At 41.4% G+C, this 23,423-nt stretch overlaps 1 protein-coding gene across 10 annotated transcripts in view; it reads left to right on the top strand.

Annotated features, from left to right (window-relative positions):
- The first annotated feature begins 310 nt into the window (after window positions 1-310).
- The window catches only part of trappc9 (trafficking protein particle complex subunit 9), a 711,836-nt gene continuing 688,723 nt past the window's right edge, over window positions 311-23,423 (top strand). For 2 of the 10 annotated variants that reach the window (XM_072255653.1, XM_072255643.1), the window contains exons 1-2: window positions 312-572; window positions 6,788-7,388. In XM_072255653.1, coding sequence (XP_072111754.1) covers window positions 6,805-7,388 — 584 coding nt within the window. In that variant the 5' untranslated portion in view covers window positions 312-572; window positions 6,788-6,804. Of the gene's footprint in view, window positions 591-1,951; window positions 2,041-2,995; window positions 3,164-6,787; window positions 7,389-23,423 lie in introns of all 10 variants that reach the window. The other 8 variants (XM_072255626.1, XM_072255566.1, XM_072255586.1 and 5 more) reach the window with 7 other exon arrangements.

The following is a 23,423-nucleotide window of genomic DNA, read 5'->3' as shown; positions in this document are numbered from 1 at the left end:
AGTCAACGGTGTTTTCTGGTTAACTCAATGTAAAGCTAGAGGGACTGGAAAGGAAATGCATCTAATCCTCGAACAGCATCAAATCATTGCAACGTACAGTAAGTCCTCTATCAATATATATAGACTTTTTCCGCCTGGACTCAACATCTTTTTCTGTGATTTAAAGGAACGACTTTTGCAGTTGCCTTCCCTCCCCGTACGTTGACAGCGGCGGCTGAGGGCCGCAGCTGATCACCCGAAGACGTCATCACTGCTTTGACATTGACGCGTTTCATGTGGGGCGGAGACAGAGAGAATCTGGCGAGCCCGCCGTGCGCGAGTTTGACCTACAACGTCAGTCCTTCTCCGAACCTTGCGGCTGAACGCGATATTGAACGACAGGTGTACGCGCGAGACTGGTCGAGCACGAGCCGGTGGAGTCCGAATGTGATGGCATGAGCCTGCGGACCAATTAAAATCATTCGCAACAAAAGGACAACGACTTCCTTACTCGCGCATCGGGTTACTTCCCAGTCAAACTTCTGGTAGCGGTTGTGTACCTCTCTCTCGTCGGCTTTCCCTGCTGCCGGAGGGTATTGTGTTTAATTCATGTAATGTGAAGCAATTAATGTGGAAAAGAACGGTGTACGTTAACGGGAGGCATCAGAGGATTATTCATGTTAGATATGCAACGTTACGCGACTGAGGTCGCGAAAATGTTGGAAATCTCAGAGGGTTTTTGTTACTGACGTGGATGGGAATATCTAGTTATACATGGACATTTAACACTGAAAAAGACGAGAGTTTATTGTATTTAACTCCTTTTAAACTGGTGTTACCTGTTGTTACATCAGTGATATGCCCAGAGTCGATTGGTTGAGTCTGGACGGCCAGTGGAGTGTTCCTACCTGGAGTGTATTGGTGCAGTTTAGGCCTTGTGTGTTTCCTGGTTTCTCGGTATTACTGCAAGGCGAACTTGGGTTACATTTTATTGCAGGAGTATTAATTATTTCGGGCTTTAAACAGGAAAGTGGGCTTTTCATGGTAAACATATAAAAATAACAATTTATGAATTGTTCGTCTAATTTTGCAAAGTGAGTGCCAGCTTGGAGCAATGTTTGCTCATGCAGAGTAAAGTACTATCAATGCAGTAAAACTTCTGTTTGCAAAAAAATATAATGTCAAATAAAGGTAACTTTCCATTGAAATCTGATTTTAAAATAAGCCGTTTTTCAACAAGAATGAAGTAATTTTAGGTTACAGATTTATCACAAATTAGTGAGAAAATGTGAGTTGGGATATTTGCAATTTGCATGAAACATTTTTTTCTTTTTCTCACCTACTTTTATTTTCTGATGCTATCCTCAGTTCATGTAATTCAAACTTCTGATTCCTGGTAATCTTGTAAAGGTCAAGTTGGGCAGGAAAATGATTGGATGAAAAGATTACCTGAGCCTGTTGCTTTTTTTAAAGATCATTTTATCAAATGAGTTTGTTACTTATCAACAACACATGTGAAATTTACCAATGTTTCTAATCTGGTAGTTTAATAATTTAATATGTTTATCAACAGACTCATTTACTATTAAATTTAAAAAATTAATTTTTAATTTGTATTTGACTTGATAGTTTTGCTTTTCATACTTCGAGTTCAGGGCTTTATACATCCTACTCTAGCTTGGACCATGCTATTTGGGTCAATGCAGTAAGGAAGAACTGTGCTGTGGGGAAGTGTTTTTTTTTAGATAAAATATTAAGCAAAGGTCTTAGTTGTTTACTTCGGGGAGATGTGGAAGATTTTATGGCATCTTTTAAAGAAGTGTAGAAGTTTGGCCAGCAAATGTTAGTTGGTTAGTTTTCTAGTTAATAGTTTATCTCAATAAAAGTAATTAAAACAGTAGGTGGTTATATTTATCAAGGGATTCATTTACATCTAATTGCCTAAAAAGAATTTTCCCTTTTTTTTGACCAGAGCCTCTATTTCTAGCCATCTAGGGTTCCCTGAACTTGGTATCTGCACCCTTCACCCTAACAGGAGCATACTGCCTCTTGATTCTTGAGGTAATTCTTTTAAAAGCCTTTAACTTGTCAAATGTTCTTGGCCTTTAACTAGAATCATCTACTCAAACCCAGTGAGAATCTGCATAATGTCCTTAAAGTTGGCCCTGTTGCAGTTCAGGATATTTTAGCTGGGAATATTAAATGTCCATGTTTAAGTAGGGCTTTCATCCTGTACAATAGTTGATAGAAGTAAAAGATGGGTCTGATCACTGATCATATGTCTGCCCCCTTTTGCCAACTTTGCACCTTCTTTTATCATTTAATTTTTCCTGCCTTCCCTAATATTGCAGATTTGTCCTTTTTCTTCTCTGCCCTTCTCTGTTCTCCACCCTCTGCTTCCCACCCCACTATTTAACCCTTTGCATAAGTTATGCACCTGCAAACACTTTTGCAGTTGTGTTACTTCAACCATTTGGTTCTGGAACGAACCAGCAAAACCCAAATAACTACAATTTGGCAGCACTATGACTACATTAAATTGGGCTGTTTATTTGTTCTAATTGTTTACTTGCAAAAATTGTGTATAATTTAATGTTTTTCTTGTAAATGCTTATCTCATTATGTGCCTGTGATGTTGCTACAAGTAATTTTTTTTAATGCACCTGGCCGTACATGCTTTTGACAGTAAATTCAACTTATTTTTTTGAAAGCGCATCAATAGTGCAAGTTTTCCTTCAAATAGTACTGTATGATCATTTACAACCCACAGATTGGGGAGACTGGACTGCATATTCTAAGTTTGTGTCATGTGCAGAAGTTCCTCAGTAATCATAATGCTTAAATGAATGAAATTTAAATCCATTACCTTCTGACTTGCAGCTGAACCAAGGCTTACATTGTTATTGTGGAAAATGTTTTGAATGTCTTAAAATATATTGCATGAAAGACTTAAACTTCAACTGCAGCTTCTAACCTGACAGTGTCTCAACTCTACACTTCCTGCTTTTATCTCTAGCCCAAGATCCACACACAGGATTGTCTTGGTGGACCCTTTGCCTCTAACTGTTCACGCTCTATTGAAGTTGTCCTGTCGTACCTTGACTCTATCCTGTTCCCTTGTCCAGAGATTTCCACTGACATCCTCAGATTTTGATAACTTCTGATTTCCTAGCCCCCACTACTGGTAAGCTTCATTTAGATGTCCATCCTCTGCTGGGAATATTATTGTAAATATTTCATTATTACCCTTGTTTATTTCCACCAGCTGCATCTCCTCCTCCCTACTTTTTCTGCCTTTTACAGGGTCATCCCTTCCATTCTCAGAATCACAACCAGGTTTAATATCATTGGTATGTCATGAAATTTGTTTTGCTCCGTGGTTCACTCATCTGACACCTGGCACTTTCTGCTGCAATTGCAGAAGGTGTAACACTTTTCCTTATACCTCCACACTCATCACTATCCAGGGAACGAAACAGCCCTTTCAGGTGAGGTAAAGATTCATGTGAACTGGCTCCAATCTCATCTATTGCATTTGGTGCTTCCAATGTGGTCACCTTTATATCCACAAGACACACAGGCTTTCCCCCTCCCGTATCTGGATCCAGTGCCATCTGTCATTCACTTCTCCCCTAATGGTTCCCATTCTCACATTTTTAATTTATCAGATTTTCGTACTGGCAGTCTTTTGCATTCCTCCCTATCAATTTCAACACAAAATTCTGACATAGATGTTTCTCCCCATAGATGCTGGTTGTTGCTTTTAAAAATTGACCATCCTACTTGCTATTGAGGAAGGAACGAGGTGTGAACTTCAACATTAGCAGAGGCCACACGTTATTGTTATTAGAGCTTTATTGTCATTGCTCAGGATAATAAAATTGCAGTGCTGGTCCATTCAGTGCAAAACAGCAGACTGGCAATTCAATTACTAACAACACTGACTAAAGTTAAAATAAGTAAGTTATTTAGAATTACATGCAAGTCAAAACTGAATCTAAGAACAATTCTAAAATTAAAAGAAAGTGGCTGCCCCATTAAGTATTGCATATGCCTGTTATAAAATACAATGATTAAATATAAAATAACATTAAGAATTAAAGCTAAAAATTTTAAAAAAACAAAGAGCTCTGAAATCAAGGGAAGGTAGCAGCCCCATTTATACCCAAGTATTGCATATGACCATGTATTGCACTTAGAGATTATCTATAGTGCCTGTGGATTTTCGGTGGGTGGGGGGCATTGTTCAGTTACATGACAGCCCTGGGAAAAAGCTTGTTTTTCAGTTTGGACGTCCATATAGAGATGTTTCTGTATCTCCTGCCAGATGGTAGGAGGTTGAACAGATGATTACTGGGTTTGGATGAGTCGATCATGATAGACATGATAGAGGTGTACAGACATGATAGAAGTGTACAAGCTAATAAGAGGAATAGATAGAGTGGATAGCCAGCGCCTCTTCCTCAGGGCACCACTGCTCAATACAAGAGGACATGGCTTTAAGGTAAGGGGTGGGAAGTTCAAGGGGGATATTAGAGGAAGGTTTTTTACTCAGAGAGTGGTTGGTGCGTGGAATGCATTGTCTGAGTCAGTGGTGGAGGCAGATACACTAGTGAAGTTTAAGAGACTACTAGACAGGTATATGGAGGAATCTAAGGTGGGGGCTTATCTGGGAGGCAAGGTTTGAGAGTCGGCACAACATTGTGGGCCGAAGGGCCTGTACTGTGCTGTACTATTCTATGTTCTATGATGTGAGCCTGCCGTAGACAGCGTGAAGTTGTAATTTCCATATCTGGTAGTTGTTGTCCAAATGATGTTCTGTGCAGTCCTGATCACTTGCTGAAGTGCTTTTTGGTTGATCTTGTTGCAGATAGTGTACCATACTGTCATGCAGCAGGTCAGTATGCTGTCAGTCACATATCGGTAGAAGTTTAACAGCAGCTTTTGGGGCAGATTTGCTCTCTTTAAACTCCTAAGATGGTGTAGGTGCTGTTGAGCCTTCCCTACTATCAAGGAGGTGTTGGTTCTCTAAGAGCTCCTCTGTGATGTTCACTCCTGAAAACTTAAAGCTGGAGACCCTTTACACAGCTTCACCAGTTATGAATAATGGAGTTTGTTTATACCACCTTGATTTCCTAAAGTGGATAATAATTTCTTTGTTTTTTTTTGATGTTGAGTGAAATGTTATGCTTATTACGCCTTTCAGATGTTTCTGCACCTCCTCGCAATATGTGGTTTAGTTGTTGAGTGTAATCAATTTATTCACTGTGGCCTTGTTTGCTTATTTGATGATGGAGTTGGTGACCTAGGCGGGGTACAGTCATTGGCTCAGTATACATCCCTGTGGTGCACTAGTGTTCAGGGTCTGGGAGGATGATGTGTATTTGCCTAATCTCACTGTCTGGTTGTGAATGGTAAGAAAGTCCAGAATCTGGTTTTGAATTGATATATTGAGTCCCAGATTGTATAGTTTAACAGTCAACTTGTGGGGAAGTATGATGTTGAAAGCAGAACTATAGTCAATACAAAGCATCCTAGTGTAGGTGTCTTCATGTTCCTTGTGTTCTAGTATAATGTGGAGAGCGATGGAGATGGATCCTTGGCTGATCTGTTTGCCTTATTGGTGCTGGTCCAGAAGAGCAAGGATAGCATTCTTAATGTGGGAAATAAGCAGTCTCTCCAGGTACTTGCAGGCTATTGGGGTGAGTGCAATTGGGCTGTAGTCGTTGAGGCATGTTCCCGTTGATTGCTTTGATGGTTGATATTTTGAAGCATGCAGAGATCACAGAAAGGGACAGAGAGAGGTTATAGATTTCGGTTAAAAACCTCTGCTGGCCGGTCAGTGCAGTCTGAGGAACTGCCCAGGGATGCTGGCTGGTTCAGCTGCTCTGTGAGCACTGACGCTGTAGGGAGTATGTTATACCTCGTGTGCTTAGTGTCCGTGCTGTGTCCTCATCACTGGTTCACTGTTGGCCCTGTCAAACTGAGCAAAGGAGTTGTTCAGCTTCTTGGCTAGTGTGGCTTCACTGTTTGCAAGGCAGGAGATCTTTTCTGTATTGTCAGTGATGGACCTGATGCCTTACCATATATGTCAGAGATTTGGTGATTTTATTGGAGTGTGTATCTGTTGTTTGTACTTGGCGGGTTTAATGCCTCTTACGGTTTGACCTGTCCATATGCTGCAGCATCCCTAGATCTGCTAGCAACATCCTGAGCCCTGAGCAGATTCCAGACTTTGTTGTTCATCCGTGGCTTCTGATTCAGGAATGCATGGATGTTTTTATTGCTGATGGCATTGTCTACACAGGATATGATATAGTAGTGCATGACCTTTGTGATGTATTCCTCCAAATCAACTCCCAAATAGGCATTGCTTGGCATACATACAGGTTCCAGTCTGTGCTCAAAGCACGACTGAAGCCATGAGACAGCTCCCTCAGGCCGCTTAAAATAGTGATATTTTCAAGATGTTGTTGGGTGGGAATGCTTTTAAATTTTTCATTCTTTTTAAATGATGAGATAAAACTTGGTTATCTCTACCTGTTTTTCCAGGACATGGAAATTACTTTGCAGAGATTACAAAAAAATAATAGATAATTAAAGTTCTACAAATATAAAATTCAACTACTCTAACTTGAGTTAACTTCCTATAAGTGAGCAGTTGTGCAATTTGTTTTAACTCTTTGAAAAGAAATATTTCTCCTTGATTATCCAAATAGTTCACCATAAAAATGGATTTTTGTTTGTTGAAGATAGAAAGCCTCAAACATTGAAGAGCAATCATGAATCTTTGTTTTCATTTAACCAGATTTCATTTGATGGAGAATGAGTGTCCCTGACTACATGCAATGTGCGGAAGATCATCAGAGTCTTTTGGTTATTGTCCAGCCTGTGGGAATTGTACCAGAAGAACAGTTCTTCAAGATATACAAGAAAATTGCCACTGCCAATCAGATTAATCTTCAAGATTCTCAGAGAGTTTTGTACATTCGTTATAGGCACCATTATCCACCTGAAAACAATGAATGGGGAGACTTTCAGACTCATCGAAAAGTTGTGGGGTTGATAGCTGTTACTGAATGCAGTAACACAAAGGATTGGCCTCAGACTTCAGAGAAATTCCATTTACAGAAAGAAATTTATGGTTCTACATTATATGATTCACGTTTGTTTGTCTTCGGGCTGCAGGGAGAAATAGCTGAACAACCTCGCACTGATGTTGCTTTTTATCCTAATTATGAAGAGTGCGAAACTATAGAAAAGAAAGTGGAAGACTTCATTGAATCTTTATTTATTGTTTTGGAATCCAAACGACTCGACAGAGCAACAGATAAATCGGGAGATAAAGTTCAATTATTGTGTGTGCCATTTGAAAAGAAAGATTTTGTGGGCCTAGATACAGATAGTAGGTGAGTGATATATATATATATATATATATTTTGAAGTTAGTGCATTGTTGGCAAGGCTTGAGCTCTAATGTCCTTTCTACACATCAGGAAGCTTTTAATTCAGAAGCTTTTTAATTAAGTGCTTTTAATTCATTCATATCTTCCACATATGGCATCAGTCTTTTCCATTTTCAAAATGTTAAAATATTGAAAATGGAGAAAAAATTATTGTTCGTTTAATAAATAGAATTCTCTGCTGTTTTTGTCAGCAGACATGGAGTTGTGATTAATACTCTTGCAGTATTGATACCACAGTTACAAATTGTTCTACATTATACTTGCATAACTTTTGTTTGTGTCAAAATGTTACTTTGGAGACAAATGGGTAATGTGGAAGTTTTGAATTAGTTTTGTGCAACTTGTTTGAAATGTTTTGCACACGAGTAGGAATAGCACGTCGAATCTGTTATGCCATTCATTGAGATCATGACTAATCTATCTTAGTGGCATTGTTTCCTACACTATTCACCAATCCTGTTATTTCTGTAACATTGCAGAAAACTACCAATCTCTGTTTTAAATGAATTCTGACTGAACTTCCACAGTCCATAAGACATATGGCGTAATTCTACTCCTTTGGCCCATCGAGTCTGTCTGCTATTTTCTCATGGTTGATCCATTTCCCTCTCAACCCCACTTTCTTCCCTTCTAACCTTTCACACCCTGACTAATCAAGGACCTATCAACCTCTGCCGTAAGTACACCCAATGACCTGGCCTTAACAGCTGCCTGTGCCAATTATAGAGTTATAGTCAAATTGGATTGCTAAAAGGCAGTTTGAGAAGGACATTGCTGATAATGTTAAGATTGACCCCCAGGAGATTTTTCTCAGTACTTTAGGAAAAATAAAGTCAAGAAGGAAGTTATGTGTATTAGGAATAATAGTGGGGTGATCAATTATGCAGAGGACATAGCAGATACTCTCAACTCGCATTTTGCTGAAGTATTCACTTGTGAAAATATTAGCAATATGCCAGTAAGTGTAGAGAAAAATGTTGTTTTTCCTTCTTACTTAACTTGGAGATCTTAGAAAGTGAGGTCCTGCTTCAGCTGAAAAGGCTGAAAGTTAAGAGGTCTGTGATTAGAGTTAAAAAATACACGTGGACTAAGATGTTAACTGTCCTGTGCTATCACCAGTGGGATCATCAGTTGATCTGCCACCTGTCTTCAGGAGTACAAACCTCTAACTGGTATTTTTTTCAAAAGTCATTGAAGTATGTTGATATCCCTAAAGATGAAATTGGCTAATGTTGTCCTGGTATGTAAGAAGGGTGACTGCATTCACCTTGGTAACTACAGACCAGTATGTTTAATGTGTATCATGGGTAAGATAATAGAAATATAGATACAGAAAGAGATGGACAAGCAGCTGATAAGAACAGGTGTGTTAGCAGAAAGCTGGCATGGGTTCAGAAAGGACAAATCATGTTTTACTGATATGCTGGAGTTTTAGAAACATAGAAAATCTATGGCACAATACAGGCCCTTCGGCCCACAATACTGTACTGAACATGTACTTACTTTAGAAATTACCTAGGGTTACCCATAGCCCTATATTTTTTCTAAGCTCCATGTACCTGTCCAGGAGTCTCTTAAAAGACCCTATCGTATCTGCATCCACCACTGTTGCCAGCAGCCCATTCCATGCACTAACTTAATGAAGAGGCAACTAAGATTTGTGATAACAATAGAGTGGTTGACTTTCAGAAGACCTTTGACAAGGTACTCCACAAGAGGTTAGTAATCAAATGACAGGAGGTAGGGATTCGGGGTAAGGCCGAATTGGCTCAAGAACAGAAAATGAGTTATGGTGAGAGGATCATTTTCACACAAGTTGCCAAGTGGGGTTCTGCAGGGATCAGTTTTGGGACTGCTGCTTTTTAAATTTGCATTAATGATTTGGATAAGCACATAAATTAATAAACTTTGCAGATGACACAAAATTAGTGGGATGAGCTGATGACATTCAGGTAGCTGAATCAATACAGTTAGATCTAAACAAAATCCAGATGTGGGCAGATAAATGGCAGATGAAAGTTAATGTAAGTAAATGTAAAATACTCCATGTAGGAAATAAAAATATTAGATAAATATGCAATATTGATTCTTGAGTTAGAAAGTGCACTGTATTTGGACATTCTGGTAGACTCATCACTATCAACAGCTGATAATGCACAGAAGCAACTAGGAAGGCAAATAAAATGCTGGGCTGTATAATACACTCAGTGGAGTTCAAGTCTAGAGGTGTTCTGTTTAAGCTATAATGCCATGTGCGGCCACACCTTGAGTACTGTGTATGATATTGGTCTCCATATTTTGAGGGATGTGAAGGACTGGAGAGAGTTCAGAGAAAGGCGACAGTACTCATTCCAGGTCTCCAGTGTATGAGCTATGAAGAAAGACTGAAAGAATTAAACCTCCTTAGCCTAAGTAGATGTAGAATGAGAGGAGACATAATAGAAGTGTTCAGAATCATTTATGGTATAAGTAACGCAAACACAAGGAAATCTGCAGATGCTGGAATTTCAAGCAACACACATAAAAATTGCTGGTGAACGCAGCTGCTGCCTGGCCTGCTATAGGAAGAGGTACAGTCAGTGTTTCGGGCCAAGACCCTCACCACCATTCAGGGCCCCAGACAGTCCTCCCAGGAGAGGCAACACTTCACCTGTGAGTCGGCTGGGGTGATATACGGCGTCCGGTGCTCCCGATGCGGCCTTCTATATATTGGTGAGACCTGACGCAGGCTGGGAGACTATTTCGCTGAACACCTACGCTCTGTCCGCCAGAGAAAGCAGGATCTCCCAGTGGCCACATATTTTAATTCCACATCCCATTCCCATTCTGATACGTCTATCCACGGCCTCCTCTACTGTAAAGATGAAGCCACACTCAGGTTGGAGGAACAACACCTTATATTCTGTCTGGGTAGCCTCCAACCTGATGGCATGAACATTGACTTCTCTAACTTCCATTAATGCCCCACCTTCCCTCACCTTCCCTTTGTACTCCATCCGTTATTTATTTATTTATTTAATATATAAATTTAAAAAAAATTTTTCTCTCTCTCTTTTTTCTCCCTCTGTCCCTCTCACTATACTCCCTATACTCCTTGCCCAGCCTCTGGGCTACCCCCCCCCCCCCACCTTTCTTTCTCCCTAGGCTTCCCGTCCCATGATCCTCTCATATCCTTTTTGCCAATCAACTTACCAGCTCTTGGTTCCATCCCTCCCCCTCCTGTCTTCTCCTATCATTTCAGATCTCCCCCTCCCCTTCCCCACTTTCAAATCTTTTACCATCCCTTCTTTCAGTTAGTCCTGACGAAGGGTCTTGGCCGGAAATGTTGACTGTACCTCTTCCTATAGATGCTGCCTGGCCTGCTGTGTTCACCAGCAATTTTTATGTGTGTTGTATGGTATGAGTAGGATGGATGCCAGCTGGTACTTCAAAATCAATTCATCAAGGAAGACATGGGCCCATAGGTTGAGACTGAAGGGAGATTTCAGACTAAAGAAGCATTTCTTTACACAGCAGGTTGTATTCACATGGAACAAACTACCTTGTTGTGTAGTTGAGAGTAGTATCTTTAGAGATTTTCAAATCTAAACTCAATAGTTATTTCAACACACTATGTGAATAGGAATTTGGCAAGCTTTGTTGAGCCAAGTGGCCTGTTTTTGTCAAAAGACTTTTGAATGTTCTGTTCTGAGTTTGTGCCTTCTGATCTTGGACTCCCCCCACCATAGGAAACATCCTCCGCATCCACTCTATCTAGGCCTGAAAATGTTCAATAGGTTTTAATAAATGCGCCCCCCCCGCCCCCCACCATTCTTCTAAATTCCAGCGATTAAAGGCTCTGAGCCATCAATTGCTCATGTGATAAGTCTTTCATTCCCGGAAACATTCTCGTGAACCTCCTCTCTAGTGCCTTATAAAGCCTCAACATCGTATCCCTTCTTTTACATCTAGTCCTCTCAAAATGAATGCTAACATTTCATTTGCCTTCCTCACCACCATCTCAACCAGCAAGTGAACCTTTAGGGACTATTCCCCAAGTATCTCAGTGCCTTTGCACCTTGAACTTTTGAAGTTTCTCCCTTTTTTGAAAATAGTCTATGCTTTTATTCCTTCTAACAATGTGTATGACTGTACACTTCCTGACACTGTATTCCATCTGCCACTTCTTTTCCCATTCTCCTAATCTGCATATATCCCTCTGTAGCTTTTCTGGTTCAACACTACCTGTTCCTCCACCTATCTTTGCATCAGCTACAATCTTGGGCATGAAGCTATTAATTCTGTCATCTAAATCATCGACCTGCAATGTAAAAAGAAGTGGTCCCTATACCAACCCCTGCAAAACACCACTAATCACTGGTAGTCAACCAGAAAAGGCCCCTTTGTTTCTACTCTTTGCTTCCTAGCCAGTTGTCCAGTCTTCTATCTATGCTTGTATCTTTCTTCTAATGCCACGGGCTCTTGTTAAGCAGCCTCATGCGGCATATTGTCAAAGGCCTTCTGAAAATCTAAGTACACAGCAACCACCGATTCTCCTTTGTCCATCCTTCTTGATATTTCCTCAAAGAATTCCAGAAGATTTATTAGGCAAGATTTTCCCTTGAGGAAACGTGCTGACTTTGGCCTCTTTTATCATGTGCCTCTAAGTACCCTAAAACCATATCTTTAACAATCAACTCCGACATCTTCCCAACCACTGAGGACAAGCTAACTGGGCTATGATTTCCTTTCTTCTGCCTCCCTCTGCTTCTTGAAGTGGCAATTGCAATTTTCCAGTCTTCCGGAACAATGCCAGAATACAATGCAATACAATACTAATACAATACTAATGGAGGGAAATAGCTGTATTACAGTAAGTATATTATAGGTAAGTAATACAAAAATAAAAACGTAGTGAGATAGTGTTCATGGGTTCAATATCCATTCAGAAATTAATGGCAGGGGGAAAGAAACTTTTCCTGATTCATTGAGTGTGTGTCTTCAGGCTCCTGTACGTCCTTCCTGGTGGTAGCAATGTGAACAGAGCATGTCCTGAGTGATGGGGCCTTAACGATGGATGCTGCCTTTGAGGTATCGCTCCTTGAAGATGTCCTGGATGGAGACTAGTGCCCATGATGGAGCTGACTGAACTTTCAATTCTTAACAGCTTATTTCAATCCTGTGCAGTAGCTCCACCCCCCCCCCCCATACCAGATGCTGATGCAGCCTTTCAGAATGCTCTCCATGGAATATCTGTAGAATGTGAGAGTGGCATTGGTGATGTAACAAATCTCTTCAAACTCCTAATAAAATATAGCTGTTGTCAGACTGCCTTCGTAGCTGTATCAATATGTTGAGCCCAAGATGCATCCTCAAAGATGTTGACACCCAGGAACTTGCTCACTCATTCCTCTTCTGATCCCTCTGTGTGTTCCCTCGTCTTCTACTTTCTGAAGTCCACAGTCGGCTCTTTGGTGTTACTGATGTTGAGGGCAAGGTTGTTGCTATGATACCACTCAACTAACTGATATATCTTGCTCCTGTATACCCTCATGTCACTATCTGAAATTTGGCCAACAATAGTTGTGTCGTCACCAAACTTGTAGATGGTATTTGAGTTGTGCTTAGCCACATAGTTATGGGTGTAGTGAGAATAGAGCAGTGGGCTAAGCACACGTGCCTGAGGTGTGTCACTGAGATGGCGATGTTATTTCTTATCCGCATAAAATGTGGTCTTCCAGTTAGGAAACTGAGGAACCAGTTGCAGAGGGGGAGGTACAGAGCCCCAGGTTTTTGAGCTTTTTGATCAAAACTGTAGGAATGATTGTGTTAAACACTGAGCTGTAGTCAGTTCTGGCATAGTATTCTCCAAGTGATCCAAGGCCACATGAAGAGCCGATGAAATTGCATCCATCATAAAACTGTTGAGGCAATAGGCAAATTGTTGTGGTTCTAGGTCCTTGCTGAGACCAGAGTTAATTCTAGCCATAACTAACCTCTCAAAGCACTTCATCACCGTAGATGTGCGTGGATGATAGTTAAGGCTGTTCTGCCTGGGCGCTGGTATGCTTGTTGCCTTTTTCTGAAGTAGGGTGCTTCTAACTGTAGCAATCAGAGATTGAAAATGCCTCCACAATCTCCTTAGCTGCTACTTTCAGAGCCCTGTGTTATAGTCTGTTTGATGCAATTGAATTGTCTACCTTCAGAACTTTCAGTTTCCCAGACACTTTCTCCCTAGTAATAACAGCTGCACTCAATTTTGCCCCTGACACTCTTGAACTTCAGGCATACCACGAAGTGTCTTCCACAGTGAAGAATGATGCAGAACACTTACTCAGTTCATCCGGCATTTCCTTGTCCCTCATTACTACCTATCCAGGATTAATTTCAAGTGGTCCATTATCTGTTTTCACCTCTCTTCTTATTGTTCACCCTCCCCCTTCACAAGTTGTGGACCTGATCTGAGACTTCCCTGACCCTGGCACCTGGGAGGCAACATACCATTTAGGTGTCTCTATCACATCAACAGAATGTCTCTATCGCATCAACAGAATCTCATGTCTGATCCTCCAACGATGGAATCTGCTATCGCTACCTCAGTACTCTTCCCTTCTGAGCCACAATGCCAGACTGGGTCCCCATCAATGGTATACAAAATGGTTTACTTACTATTGAGGAGAATACCCACAGTGGTACACAGTTCCCTGTCCTGGCAGTCACCAAGTTACCTGCCTCCTACAACTCAGTCCTTGGGATAATTCCAAAGATTTATTGAAATCTCTCCTTACTAAGGATTAAAGGCCTTTTATGAATTCTATGTACAGCCTCTTGTCTGCTAATGTGTTTTTTTTAGGGTGATTTGAAATGGGGAGAAGTGCTAGTTCTGATTTTTTTTTTTGTTTTAGTACCCATGTCTGGGTTCTAGTGTGCTGCAGGCTAAGTGTGATAAAGCACACTATAATTCAAGGCATAAGCTACTAATGAAGGAATTTGAAGATCAGTTTATGAAGATTGTAAAATATTCATTTCTAGTCATCAATAGAAATTGTAGTCTCTCAGTAAGGTGGATGTTATGTGGGGAAAACTGGATATTTTAAAAATCTGTTAAATAATGTAATGCTGGTTTCAGTTATGTGGCCTGCGACTGTCATTTAATAGAAATACTTCTGATTCATACGTACCCTTTACCAGTTGATAGTTGCATCCTTAATATGACCTGTGTGTCTCTAAAGACCTGTAATAGTGTTTGTGAAAATACCAAGACATGCCACTCAGTTGGGAAATCACTTTGCCATCATTTTCAATTACCTCCTATTGGCAAGGCAGCTGTCCTGGAAAACATGAATTAGAAGAATTTATTTTTTCTCCTTCTATTCACCAGATTCTGCATGACTTAATTGGTTTAAAATCAAAATGTCAAGTCTCATTGGCTCTTCAGGTGGCCTTGAATCACTTTGACAATACTCATGCTTATGCCAGGATTGACTACAGGGACTAGGAAGACCACAGTTGCAGGGACTTAAAGTTAAGACTCAGAGGTGCGAGGAGTTGTCAGTCCACTTGCTGCAGATGCAATAATGTCATAGTATTGATAGGAGTGAGTACTGTTCAGTCATTGTGGAAACAATTCCATATTCATGCTATTAGCTCTTGTGTATGATAATGCAAAGTTAGTTAATCAAATCTAGCAACTCAGTACAAGAAATTTGTGATTCACTGTGGAATGTCAATAGGGACAGAATTGTAATCCCTAGTTTTAGTGTTTCAACCTTGGTAGAATAAGTATGGAAGATTATACCAATGAAAGCACCAGATGCCCCTAACAATAGATCACAGAGCAATAGAGCATAAAAATATGTCCTCCAGTCTTCCATGTCTGTGAATGACCTTGATGCCAATCTAAGTAATCCATTCATTTAGAATGTAAGGCATTGGATCAAGGGAAACGTGGCTGCTTGGATTCAAAATTGCCTTGCACAGAGAAGGCAGAAGTTGGTAGCAGATGGAGTATATTCTGACTGGGGATCAGCGACTAGTGGTGTTCCACAGGGATCTGTTCTATGACTCCTGCTCTTTGTGATTTTTTTTTATATAAATGGCTTGGGCAAGGAAGTGGAAAGGCAGATGATGTGAAGGTTCATAATGTTTTGGTAATGTGGAAGGATGTCATTAGTTGCAATAGAATATTGGCAGGATGCAAAGCTGGGCTGAGAAGTTGCAAAACATTAGGATAGGTAGTCTCTGGGATATACCCCAGGTTACTATGAAAAACATGGGAAGAGATTGCTGCACCTTAGGCTATGATCTTTGAGCTGTCATTGGTCACTGGAATGGTACCAGATGATTGGAGAGTGACAAATGTTCTTGTTTTGAAGAATGGGAGTAGGGTAACACTGAGTGATTCTCAGTGGGGTGGGGGCAAATTATTGGAGAGATTTCTTAGATAGGATTTAAGAGTATTTGGAGAAGTCTTGTCTGATTAAGTATGATCAGCATGGCTTTGTGAAGGGCAAGTTGTGCCTCACAAATTGAATTCTGAGTATGTGACAAAACACGTTGATGAAACGAGAACAATGGATATGGTGTGTATGTATTTTAATAAGGAGTTCAGTTAGTTTCTCCATGGTAGGGTCATTCAGAAAGTCGGGAGGCATGGGCTCCACCTGGCTGGGTGGATACAGAATTGCCTGGCCAACAGAAGACAGAGGGTGGTAGTAGATGGAGATTGTTATGCCTAGTGAACAGTGATCACTGGTGTTCTACAGGGATCTGTTCTGGGACCCCTGCTCATTGTGAGTTTTATAAATGACTTGGATGAGTAAGTGGAAGTGTGGGTTAGTAAGTTTGCAGATGACGCTTACTTTGGTGGAGTTGTGGATAATGTGGAGGATTGTTGTAGATTATATCAGGACATTGACAAGATGCAGAGCTGGACTGAGAAGTGGCAGATGGAGTTAAGCCAGAAAAAGTGTGAAGAGGTTCATTTTTGAAGGTTGAACTTGAAGCCAGAATACACGGTTAATAGCTGGATTCTTAGCAGTCTTTTTTTTTTTTTGAAGGACTTACCCAGTTTATGTTTAGTGTCCACAGCTTTGGACTGGTTTTGGAGGACTCTGTGGTTTGTGTTGCATGTGTGTTTCTGGTTGCTCTTTTATTTTGCTATTTGTGGGATTTGATTGGAGTACATCGGTGTGGACTGGTTCTGCGGCCTGCAGTCAACGAATGACAGAGCTAAGGTGAACTGAGCTAAACTGAATACTCCTAGGTTGTTTGATATTGTGTGTATTATTCGCTCGCTTTATGCTGTTTGCACAATTTGTTCTTTTTTTCCCCCTCAAAAATTGGGTGTTTGATGTTTTCTTTTAAATGGGTTCCATTATGTTTTTGTTCCATGGCTGCCTGTGGGGAAAACTAATCTGAACTGTATTCTGTATACATATGTTGAATCTTTGTCTTGAGGCACAGAGGGATCTTGGGATCCACGTTCATAGTTACTGTGCAAGTTGATAGGGTTGCTAAGAAGGTGTATGGTATGTTAGCCCACTTTAATCGGGAGATTGAATTCAAGATCCATGAGGTAATTAGGAGCATTTAAGAAAAATGGAGGGTTATGTTGGAGTGAAGGGTTAGATTGAGATTTGAGTAGGTTAAAAGGTCAGCACAACATCTTGGGCTGAAGGACCTGGACTGCACTGCAATTTTCTTTATTTGGAGATATAGCACCAAACAGGCCCTTCTAGCCATGCTGCTTAGCAACCCACTGATTCAACCTAGCTTAATCATGGGACAAGTTACAATGACCAACCAAACGTTACGTCCTTGGATTGTGAGAGGAAACTGGGGCACCTGGAGGAAACACACTCACACAGGAAGTTACGTACCAACCTTTTTTTTTTAAACAGAGGATGCTGATATCGAGTTCTGCCCTAAGTTGTAATGGTGTTGTGCTAATCGCTTTGCTACCATGCCACCCTATTTCTATGTGTAATGCTTTGCTTAAGATTTCTACTGTTATGCTGTAAGTATTTCAATTTTGCAGCTTCTGCAAAAGCAGTGTGTCTTGCTGGTAGAACATTTTGGTTTCAGCTTAAGAAGGTAGATAAGTCCCCTGGTCCTGATGGGGTGCATCCCAGGGTGCTGAAGGAATTGGCAGAGGTTATAATAGACGCGTTGGTAATCATTTATCAAAACTCTGTAGACTCTGGGCAGGTCCCAGTGGACTGGAAGATAGCAAATGTCACGCCACTTTTTAAAAAAGGATGTAGGCAAAAGACGGGCAACTCTAGGCCAATTAGCTTAATATCTGTAGTTGGGAAAATGCTTGAAGTTGTCACTAAGGAAGAAATAGCGAAACATTTAGAAAGGAGTGGTTCCATTAGACAGACTCAGCATGGATTCGGAAAGGGTAGGTCCTGTTTGACAAACTTACTGGAGTTCTTTGAGGACATAATGAGTGCAGTGGATAGAGGGGGACAGGTGGATGTTGTATACTTGGATTTCCAGAAGGCATTTGATAAGGTGCCACACAAGAAACTTACAAATAAGATATGGATGCATGAAGTTGGAGGAAGTGTATTGGCATGGATAGTGGATTGGTTAATGAATAGGCAGAGAGTTGGTATAAATGGGTGTTTCTCTGTTTGGCAGTCGGTGGTGAGTGGAGTGCCTCAGGTCAGTGCTGGGCCTGCAGCTGTTTACCTTTTACATTGATGATTTGGAAGAGGGGACTGAGTGTAGTGAGGCAAAATTTGTTGATGACACTAAACTGAATGGAAAAGCAAATTGTACAGAGAATGTGGAGAGTCTGCAGAGGGATATAGATAGGTTAAGTAAGTGGACCAAGGTCTGGCAGATGGAATACAATGTTGTTAAATGCGAGATCATCCACTTTGGAAGGAATAATAGAAGAGCAGATTATTCTTTAAATGGTGAAAGATTGCAGCATGCTGTTGTGCAGAGGGACTTGGGAGTGCTTGTTCATGAATCGCAAAAAGTTGGCTTGCAGGTACAACAGGTTATTAAGAAGGCAAATGGAATGTTGGCCTTCATTGCTAGAGGGATTGAATTCAAGAGCAGGGAGGTCATGCTGCAACTATACAGGGTATTGGTGAGGCCGCACCTGGAGTACTGTATGCAGTTCTGGTCTCCTTACTTGAGGCAGTACTCCATACTGGCTTTCGAGGCAGTGCAGAGGAGGGTCACCAGGTTGATTCCAGGTATGAAGGGGTTAACCTATCTCCTGTTCAGAACATTCTTGCATTGTAGTCGCTGACCTCCTCGTTTTTGGGTACCACTGGACAGTTGGCCATACAAGGTGTCCTTGGGCAGTCTTCCGTCAGGCATTCTGACAACATGTCCTGCCCAGAAGGAACAGATAGGTTTTTACATAGTAAGGGAATTAAGGGTTATGGGGAAAAGGCAGGCATATGGAGCTGAGTTTATGGACAGATCAGCCATGATTTTATTGAATGGCAGGGCAGGCTCGATGGGCCGGATGGCCTACTCCTGCTCCTATTATGTTCTTATATTCTTATGATGTTCAACTTTGTGTCAGACAATCAGGGTTGTGGAATTGGTAACAGGTTTAAGAGAGTGCTGAACGGAAAGAGATTTGTGATGGACACTGGTGGGGTTTGTAGTCTTTTTGGTGGGAGCTGTGAAGAGGACAGGAGGGAAGATGGCTAAGAATGCCGTGGGAAGAAGTGTCCCTGTTGCATGACGTGCTTTGTGCAAATGAATGGCTCCAAGGAGGAAGGGCCAATACTCCCGAGAGAGAGCCCTTTTGTCCAAAATGAATTTTGAGGGTAATTCGGAGTGTGCGTGCTTTCACGCAGACTATGGATCCAATGCATGAGTAAAAAGACAACTTCAGTTGAACTATATGTGCACGTTGGATTGGGTTGACTGAAATGGCCCCTTTTTTGCTTTTTCTTTTTCCTACTAACTGTTCAATAAAGCTGGAATTTGTGAAAGTACTTTCTTTATAATTTTATGTGGTGTACGATCTGTTATTTTTTTTGCCAACCGACAGTTGTGTATGGGCAGTATTTACACAACACTGACTCAAATTGAGGTTTTTTTTAATTAGAAAACCACGACATTCCTGTTTGGCTGAACCCCAAATCATATCGACCTGAGAAGTATATTGTTAATGAAAGGTGGCCTTCTCACCGCTGAGTCCTTTGGCTGTTAGCAGAGCCGGCTAATGAGCCTGGTGAAGGGGTTATGTCTTTTAAGATTGGGAAGCATGAACAGTAGGTAGTCAATATCTTTTTCCGAGGGTTGATTGTCTAATACAAGAGGGCATGCATTTAAGGTAAGGAAGGGGTGGGAGAAGTTCAAGGAAGATGTATGCAGCAAGTGTTTTTTTAAGAGTGGTGGGTACATGGGATGGTGTAGGCAAGTATGACGGGTGTATGGAGGAAATGCAAGAATATAGATTTTGTGTAGGCAGAAGGGAATAGTTCAATTAGTTTGGCAAAACGTGGGCTGAAGTGTGTTCTATGTATATCTGTACAGTTGCAATACTACTATGACACTGTAATTTCCTTTGGCATCAATGAAGTATCTATCTACCTACTCCTAAAATCCTTGCACCATTGTTGGTCTATATTAAGGGTTCCCAACCTGGGGTCCATGGACGCTTTACTTAATAGAAACATAGAAAACCTATAGCACAATAAAGGCCCTTTGGTCCACAATGCTGTGCCGAACATGTTCTTGCTTTAGAAATTACCTGGGGTTACCCATAGCCCTCTATTTTTCTAAGCTCCATGTACCTAGCCAGGAGTCTCTTAAAAGACCCTATCGTATCCGTCTTCACCACTGTCACCAGCAGCCCCTTCCATGCACTCACCACTCACTGCGTTTTTTTAAAAAAAGCTTACCCCTGACTTCTCTGTACCTACTTCCAAGCACCTTAGAACTGTGCCCCCTCGTGTTAGCTATTTCAGCCCTGGGGAAAAAGCCTCCGACTCTCCACATGATCAGTGTCTCTCATCATCTTGTACACCTCTATCAGGTCACCTCTCATCCTCCATCACTCCAAGGAGAGAAGGCCATGTTCACTCAACCTATTCTCAGAAGGCATGCTCCCCAATCCAGGCAACATCCTTGTAAATCTCCTCTGCATCCTTTCTATAGTTTCTACATCCTTCCTGTAGTGAGGTGGCCAGAACTGAGCACAGTACTCCAAGTGGGGTCTGACCAGGGTCCAAGATAGCTGTAACATTACCTCTTAGCTCCAAAACTCAATCTCACGGTTGATGAAGGCCAGTGTACTGCGTGCCGCCTTAACCACGCAACCAATCTGTGCTGCAGCTTTGAGTGTCCTATGGACTCGGACCCCAAGATCCCTCTGATCCTCCACACTGCCAAGAGTCTTACCATTAATACTATATTCTGCCATCATATTTGACCTACCAAAATGAACCACCTCGGGCTTTTCTGGGTTGAACTTCATCTGCCACTTCTCAGCTCAGTTTTGCATCCTATCAATGTCCTGATGTAACCTGTGACAGCCCTCCACACTATCCACAACACCCCCAACCTTTGTGTCATCAGCAAATTTACTTACACATCCCTCCACTTCCTCATCCAGGTCATTTATAAAAATCACGAAGAGAAGGGGTCCCAGGACAGATCACCGAGGCACACCACTGATCACTGACCTCCATGCAGAGTATGACCTATCTGCAATGACTCTTTGCCTTCTGTGGGCAAGCCAGTTCTGGATCCACAAAGCAAGGTCCCTTTGGATCCCCTGCCTCCTTACTTTCTCAATAAGGCTTGCACGGGGTACCTTATCAAATGACTTGCTGAAATCCATATACACTACATTTACTGCTCTACCTTCATCAACGTGTTTAGTCACATCCTCAAAAAATTCAATCAGGCTGGTAAGCATGACCTGCCTTTGACAAAGCCATGCTGACTATACCAAATCCTATTACGCCTCTCCAAATGTTTGTAAATCCTGCCTCTCAGGATCTTTTCCATCAACGAACCAACCATTGATGTAAGACTCACTGGTCTATAATTTCCTGGGCTATCTCTACTCCCTTTCTTGAAAAAGGGAACAACATCTGCAACCCTTCAATCCTCCGGAACCTCTCCCGTCCCCATTGATGATGCAAAGATCATTGCCAGAGGCTCAGCAATTTCCTCCTTCGCCTCCCACAGTAGCCTGAGTATAGCTCGTCTGGTCTTGGTGACTTGTCCAACTTGATACTTTGCAAAAGTTCCAGCACATCCTCTTTCTTAATGTCTATATGCTCAAGCTTTTCAGTCCGCTGTAAGTCATCTCTACAATGTCAAGGTCATTTTCCGTAGTGAAGACTGAAGTAAAGTATTCATTAAGTATCTCTGCTCTCTCCTCTGGTTCCAGACACACTTTTCCATTGTCACACTTGATTGGTCCTATGCTCTCACGTCTTATCCTCTTGCTCTTCACATACTTGCAGAATGTCTTGGGGTTTTCCTTAATCCTGCTCGCCAAGGCCCCCTCATGGCCCCGTCTGGCTCTCCTAATTTCATTTTTGAGCTCCTTCCTACTAGCCTTATAATTTTCTAGATCTGTATCATGGTGTTGTCCAGAAGAAACTTCAGTATGATCAAAGACAGGGGAAGCAAACAAGCCAGTTGTCTTTGTTTTTTTGCCTCCCCATTTTGTGGACTCCGAACAGTTTCTTGCTCTTGGATAATCTAATCAGAGCAACTGAATGTGGACACAGGAAGCTTCAGGTAATGATCTGCTAAACCTGAGACCGGTCTCAAGCAAATAGCCATTTGTTATGTAAATTTGTTATGTAATAGCCATTTGTTATGTATTTGTTATGTATGAGTCCTGACGAAGGGTCTCGGCCTGAAACGTCGACTGTACCTCTTCCAAGAGATGCTGCCTGGCCTGCTGCGTTCACCAGCAACTTTCATGTGTGTTGCTTGAATTTCCAGCATCTGCAGAATTCCTGTTGTTATGTAAAGGACCTGGACTCTGAATTGATTCTTACTCTGGGACAATCTAATCAGAGCGATATACCTGAGGCCATTCTCAGAGGAGTAGCTACTTGTTATGTAAAATGCCAGACCTGTAATCGGTAATCTCATTAGACTCTGTCTGGGTTGCCTCATTTAACTGGTTTGGACCAGTTAGAGTGTAAAGACACAAATACACAAAGCTGGGTGGGTAGAGCCATGAAACAATGTTGGCTGTAGCCCCGTACAATGACTGGTAAGGAGGTGACCCAGGTAGGTTAGGTGACCTTGAGCCAATGGGATAGAGATCCAATGGCTTAATTGTTGAGGAACAGTGTAAGACTCGAGCTCCAAATATGCAGGGGTGATAACTCTCCAGCAGCCAGAAACCAACCATCGCGGATAAGGAGGACCCCACGGACACGTGGAGATCGGGACCACGAGGAATGCCTGGCCAACGTAGACTCCTTTCCTGGGTAATAACCTTTTCTCTTCACTGACTGTTCATGGAGAGTCAGGGGTTCTAGTAGGGAGCACACAGGTAGATAAGAGTGTGAACCTACCTGCTTTTTTAGTTGAAATAATGAAAGTTACTTGTCGGTATATAGAGATTCTCTGTGCCTCACTGATCATTATTACAAGGGGTGATTCTTGTAAGAATGTTATTAATCCATGGCATTTTAAAAAAAAAGGTTGGGAACACCTGCTCTATATTGTCTTTTAAGTGTATCGCATTACTTTCAAAACTTTGACCTCCATTACCTAGAAAGGCAGTTGATAGTGAAATACGTTTATTCCCTGGTTCTGACGAAAGCTCTGCAATCTGAGCAATTGATTTTTTAGCTCACTTTCACTTATGTATTCATGCTTTGGTCACTGGTGGAATAATATCTAATTTTTGGATACTAACATAATCAGTAAAGAGCTTATTCTTCTTTTCTATTATATTATTAACCTGTTCAAAATATCAGGATTTGTAATGGACGTCATTTGTAATTTGTCATTGAACTAATGTCAGGAAAGCTG

This window comes from Mobula birostris, chromosome 1 (genome assembly GCF_030028105.1).
Source record: "Mobula birostris isolate sMobBir1 chromosome 1, sMobBir1.hap1, whole genome shotgun sequence".
Taxonomy (NCBI): domain Eukaryota; kingdom Metazoa; phylum Chordata; class Chondrichthyes; order Myliobatiformes; family Myliobatidae; genus Mobula; species Mobula birostris.
Note: the sequence above shows the minus strand (reverse complement) of the source record. Positions and strands in the feature narration are given on the sequence as shown.